The sequence below is a fragment of the Propithecus coquereli genome, unplaced genomic scaffold (assembly GCF_000956105.1).
Source record: "Propithecus coquereli isolate 6110/MARCELLA unplaced genomic scaffold, Pcoq_1.0 Scaffold408, whole genome shotgun sequence".
In the NCBI taxonomy this organism is placed as follows: domain Eukaryota; kingdom Metazoa; phylum Chordata; class Mammalia; order Primates; family Indriidae; genus Propithecus; species Propithecus coquereli.
In genome coordinates, this window is record NW_012149819.1 from 52,002 (window position 1) to 58,088 (window position 6,087).

Sequence of the window (6,087 nt, forward strand, 5' to 3'; positions counted from 1 at the left end):
AGATGAAAGAGGGTTTTATTTACTTATTCATTCATTCAAGAAATACTTCCTTAGTACCTACTAGATGATAAATATTCTAGAAAGTGGGGATACAGCCAGGAAGAAAACAGGCTTGTAGCTTACATTCTATTGGGAGTGTCATCACCTGAAGCAGAGAATATAAGGGGAAGAACTAGAGGTTGGAGAAAGATAATGGGTTCAGTTTGGTGTATTGGTTGTCATATCTGCAGAGTGATATTAAAAAGTTTCTCAACTAGTTAGAGTCATACTTTATAGAGATCACTGTGGCTACAGTGAGTCAAATAGATTTGGTGGGATGAATTTAGGAAAGAAATTGAGAAGCATTAGAAGGTAGAGCCTTGCCCATGAGTACTGAGGCCATGGCCTATATTGATTTACTGAGAAAGTAAAGGAAGGGATAACTACGAGAGACACCACGGAGGCCCTTAGAGCTTGGCAATTTATTGGGGGCCACATGATGTAGGTGGTGGTGATGGAGGAAGAATATTCAAAAGAAAAGGAGCTTTCTGGGAGAATGAGATAGAATTGTGACATATTGATTTCAGGGATTCTCAGGGTCCGTTTTGGATGCTTTGAGGAAGATTTTTAGCAGAGTTAAAAATATGAAGCTGGACGCCAAGGAAATATTTACCTGTTGACTATGATTCAACCTTAGAGAGATACTCAACTCCATCAAAATGAATCCTAGCCATTAATAGAAAGAGAATAGAGAGCAGTGAGAAGGAAAAGAAGGATTAAAACTTAGGAAATATCCACATTAAAAAGGCAATAGGAGGGGGAAATGTGTAAATAAAATAGAAAATGGAAGATAAGTTAGAAAAGTTTTCCATGTCATGAAAATCATAAGGAGCATCCCAAACCAAGTTTTCATGATAATATGACTCTGTTTCATTTATGACACTAAGAATCACATTTTTAATAAGATTCTGTTTTACTTAGAATCACAAATTAACTTCTTGTCCTTTACTTTCTGTATCTGCTCATTATCAAATTTTGTTAAATATACATTTTAAATAGAATAAATTTTATCAAATATGCTTGGATACATGCATTCTAATATAAGTAGTCTGAGAATATAAATTGTAATAAAAATAGATTAAATACTTCAGTTTTTCTAAAATTTTCATTGGAGCTGGTTTTTAAATATGAGATTTAATCTAAACACTCTTAGCTCAGCAGAATAATTAAAACTAGATCAAATACATGAGTTTCCATAAATGAAGCTTGTAAATACAAATTTTCAACCAAACTAACTTAAACTCTATTGTACTCTTAAACCAAAACTGGATAATTGAGATTTTAATTTAAACTAATTTGTAAAGATGAGTTTACATCAAATAAAATGTGGTGGAAATGCAGCCTTTTAATTACAAGATTGAATAAATTTGTTTTCAAAAACTTAGAAAAATGTTTTTCTATTAAACTAGCCTGGTTCAGATTAAAGAACAGCAGTTGCCTAAAAAAAAGTTAGAGTGTACAAGTTTTTATAAAAAACAAACTTTTAAATATGACTTTCCATCCATACTAGCTTTAAAATGGCAGGTTTTCTTAGGATCTAACTGAATACAAAGTTTCAAATGAAAGTTACTAACATAATTTTCCTTGAGAATAGCTTAAAATATGGCTTTAAAAAACAATAGCTTAAATCAGCTTTAGAAAATAATCAATTTTAATCAAAATAATTTAGAAACATTAGATTTTATCTACACTAGCTTAAATAAAGCTAATCATATGCATTTCCTTCTTAACTTTTATATTACCACTGCCAAAATTTGCCCCAGCGCCTAACATAATGCCTGGTATACAGTAAGTGCTCAATGAATGCTTATTGAAGCAATGGATCCACTGTTTTCCTGTCCTGTTCTGTATTCTCACAGACTGCTCTACTATATGTATCTTGATGTGATGGGTTCAAAATATACCTGATACATGTGACAACCTCTTTATTTGATGACTCATTAGAATTTATTTGTTCTCCATTACATTTTCATTATAATATTCACATATGTTGCTTCTCAGTTGCTTTATGTGTTTTACATTTTGTCACCTCAACAAACAAATCTTTTGAAGGCAAGGATTTGTTTTGCCTTTTCTGTGTATGGCTTCAGACTGCACTTTGCATGCACTTAATTCCCACATGGTAAACATCTCCCAGTTATAAAATTGTTCAAATAAAAGCAACATTGTTTTCAACCTTAGAGAATCAAATTTTTATTTACCTTGAACATTATGTAAATGTTTATCTGAAAGGTTGCATTTAGGCTATGTGCTCCTTAGACTTATTGCAACTGTACTCACAGATTCACAGGTATTTCCTAATGAAAATATCACAGTAAGCATTATAATATTCCTATGTTATCCTTGCCTTTTTAATCTTCTTTATATCTTTAGATGTCCCTATTGCATTAAACTAGAGGAAAAAAATACTCTAGTAAAATTTTAGCATATGTATGGAATTCCCTTTTAGGTATTTATTTATTTAAGCAATAACTCACTCATTTGTTCAACAAACATGAGTCTCCACTCTGTGCCAAGTACCAGCATAGTCATTAAAGAACGAAACCCAGCAATAAGCAAAATTAAGTTCCTGCTAGGCTAATGCTTACATTCGAGCCAGTATATGGAAAATAATCAAACAAAGAGAATGCATATGTAAAACATAAACTGAAAATAAATGCTACAAAGAAAAATAAAACAGAGTAAGGGAAACGAAGATGTAAAGGGAAGGAAGGCATTGCAGTTGCATTAGGGGTATTCAGTGAAGGCCTTAGAGGAGATAGCATTTGCGCAAACACTGAAGGGGGTGAAGGAGTGAGGCACACGTGTATGTCTGGAAAGGAATCATCCAAACAGTGAGAATGCAAAAGACTGGAGAGAGGCACATGCTTGGTGTGTCCGAGGAACAGAAAGAAAACTGAAGGATGGAGGTAAGTGGGGTAGAGTAGGGGAGGGGATTGCATGATAAGAACAGAGAAATGCTGGTGGAAGGGTCAACGGTGGGTTCACATAGGACCTTGTAAGTCACAGTAAGAACTTGGACTTGACTTTGATTGAGATAGAACGTCTTGAACAATTTTAAACAAATGACTAACATGAGGTGGCATGTTGTAAAATGACCCTGCCTTCAGGGCACATTAGCTACTGTAGGGAGCTTGTGTAGGAGCAGAGAAATAAGTTAAAACGTTTCCATAGTTTAGGTGAGGATGATGATGACTTAGAACAGGGTGGTTAGTGCTAGATTTTGCTTATTCTTCCAAAAAGAAAAAGAGAAAAAAACAGAGAACTCAAAGGAGTTGATGAATTACATATAAGCTCTAACAGAAAGAGAGGAGTTAAGGATGACTCCAAAGGTTAATGGCCAAGAAAATGGAAGAATGAATTTGCAAGATTATGAAAGGTACTGATTTGTAGGAAATTGTTAAGTTTTAGAAATGTTAAGTTTGTGAAGGCTATTACACATTCAACTAAACCCCTTTCTTTCCAGAATGAAGTGCCTGTATCCTAATGCAAAACTATAACATGCTACTGATGAGACTAAGGATTGTTCAAGAAAAGCCTGTATTTGCATGGCTATAAGAAGAATGTTTTATATAAAACTACATTTAGAAATGAAATGTCTTCATCTCTTCTATTTTAGGGAAGGATTTTCTATCAGAAGTAGATTGCCTAAGTCTTTTTTTTTTTTATGATAGTTAATTTTATTTGTTCAAGGGCTCAGATTGCAAGCATTAAATCAAGCATGGGCTTTGATTCTTTGAGCCCAAATTCACTTATTTAGGAAGACAAAAGCAAACTATGATCCGTGTACATAGATGGTACAAAACCTAAAGGCTCAGGGTTAATCACATTGCAGTTTTTGAATTTCTACAGCCTAGAGCTCCGTAGTCACAGGTCTTTCAGGTCCCTCTGGATGTCCCACAGGGTATCTGCACTTTTCTTGAGCTGAGCAACCTAATCATCCTTTAGCTTCTGGTTGATAACACTGGTTAATCCTCGAGCATTGAGGATACACGGGAGGCTCAGGAAGACTTCGTTCTCAATGCCATACATCCCCTTCACCATTGTTGATACTGGATGAATCCTGGATAGATTTTTCAGCATGGATTCAATAAGATCAGCTACACTTAATCCAATGGCCCAATTGGTATATCCTTTTAGCTTGATAACTTCATAGGCACTCTCAACCACCATCTTATGCACTTCTTTCCAATTTTCACTATCATTGTCTGTTCCCATTTCTGGATTCAATTCCTGGAGAGAAACACCTGCCACATTCACTCCACTCCACACAGCCACACCTGAGTCGCCGTGTTCTCCCAAAATCCATCCATGGCAGCTGCTGGGATGAATGCCAAGTTTTTCAGCCATGAGATAGCGAAATCTAGCAGAATCCAGATTACACCCACTTCCAATCACACAGTGCTTGGGCAATCCGCTTAGTTTCCAGGTAACATACGCAAGAATGTCCACTGGGTTGGAAACCACAATTATGATGCAATCAGGACCGTACTTGACGATCTGAGGAATAATGAACTTGAAGACATTAACATTTCTCTGCACCAGATTGAGACAACTCTCCCCCTCTTGCTGACGGACGCCTGCAGTTACCACCACAATCTTAGAATTGGCGGTCACAGAGTAATCTTTATCTGCCACAATTTTAGACGTCTGAAGAAATAAGCTCCCATGCTGCAGATCCATCATTTCCCCTTTAAGCTTATCTTCCAAAACATCCACAAGAGCAAGTTCATCAGCCAGAGACTTTCCCAGAATGCTGATAGCACACGCCATACCAACTTGTCCAACACCCACTACAGTGATCTTACTGTTTGGGATGGCTGCTTCTTCTTCTGCAACCGGTGCAATGAGTTTTTCCTTAAGAGTTGCCATTGTGCACAGGAGGGAGAAAGCTCTGGGGCCCGCTGCAATAGTTGTGCCGGTTGCCTAAGTCTTTGAGGCAAACTCCTTTCTGAAAGCCAACATGTCAACTAAAAACATCTTTATGAACTGGAAACACAGAATAATCCCCTTCACAGATATGAGAATTTATGTTGTGTTACTGAGTGCCAGATGTAAGGCTGGCACACTTTGCATGTCAACAAGGATTATTGTCATTTAATTTGATATTTATTCTGGGACTTGCTTCATGAGGAGCCCTCACAGGGAAAACCCTTAATGCCAAAGATCTACTACTTCGGTGGTAAAAACTTCCTGAAAATTCACATAGGGTCAGGCCCTGGGCTTCCCTCTTAAGCACTCTGTGCTAGGCTAAGAGAGTATTTTGCAGAAACTGCTTTATAAGGTCCGTGACTTCTCTGACTGTGCTTCTAAAACTTATGTTTCTTGGAGTGTCTTTGTTTTAATTGGAGACCACATTTGGACTTGAGCTACTTCTCTTCTTATAGCTACATGCCGCTGTGGTTTGTGTTACATTTGTAGCCTTGCTGTCAACAGCTATGTCAGAGGGCTGGCGGTTCCAAGGCAATGTGCTGCTAAGGCGCGCTCCTACACTCCCTGGGCGTGCTCCCACACTCCGTGTTTACATACAAGTGCTCTCCTTCCACTTGACGCAGTGCAGTTATGTTGCTGTCGTGGTTTCATTCATGTTTCCCATATGGATGACCTGGTTGGTGTAGCTGTTTCCAATGAAATAGGGTAGTCTACATAAGGCACACCATCAGGCCATCTGGCTGCGTTAATTCCTGTTGCAGTCATCAAGACAAAAACATGTCTGTAGCCCAGAGGAAATCAACAGACATACAATAGGAAAGCAAATACGAAAGGGGAAAGACTGTATCTCCTCTATTTTCTCTTCACTTGGAAACAGAAAAAGAGATTATAACTTGCTAGTCTCTGTGGCTCCATTGCAGCAACTGAATCACACTCCCTGGAGAGTGACAGACTCCTGTTTGAGAAACGCTGTGATAATCAGCTGTTTAAATTTCCTTAGCAGATCAGACATTTCGGCTTTGTTGTTTCTTGAAGGTTCCATGTTTCTGGCTCCTTCATGCTCTTACAATTGAAATTACTGCTATTAAGGGTGCATCCTTCCCTCTCACCACTCTA

At 37.5% G+C, this 6,087-nt stretch overlaps 1 protein-coding gene across 2 annotated transcripts; it reads right to left on the reverse strand.

Annotated features, from left to right (window-relative positions):
- Window positions 1–3,853: 3,853 nt before the first annotated feature.
- LOC105817330 (L-lactate dehydrogenase B chain-like) lies at window positions 3,854–4,911 on the reverse strand. Of its 2 annotated transcripts, XM_012652994.1 has the most exons (2): window positions 4,222–4,911; window positions 3,854–3,952 (listed from the first exon to the last, which is right to left on the reverse strand). In XM_012652994.1, the coding sequence occupies exons 1-2, from the start codon at window positions 4,909–4,911 to the stop codon at window positions 3,893–3,895; spliced, it is 750 nt and encodes a 249-aa protein (XP_012508448.1). In that variant the 3' UTR covers window positions 3,854–3,892. The 2 variants fall into 2 exon arrangements, with proteins under 2 accessions (XP_012508448.1, XP_012508447.1); XM_012652993.1 differs by having other exon boundaries at window positions 3,871–4,911.
- Window positions 4,912–6,087: the final 1,176 nt, after the last annotated feature.

Bases quoted from the DNA above. Each gene is read 5' to 3' on its own strand.
- LOC105817330 (XM_012652993.1), bottom strand. From the start codon at position 4,911: ATGGCAACTCTTAAGGAAAAACTCATTGCACCGGTTGCAGAAGAAGAA.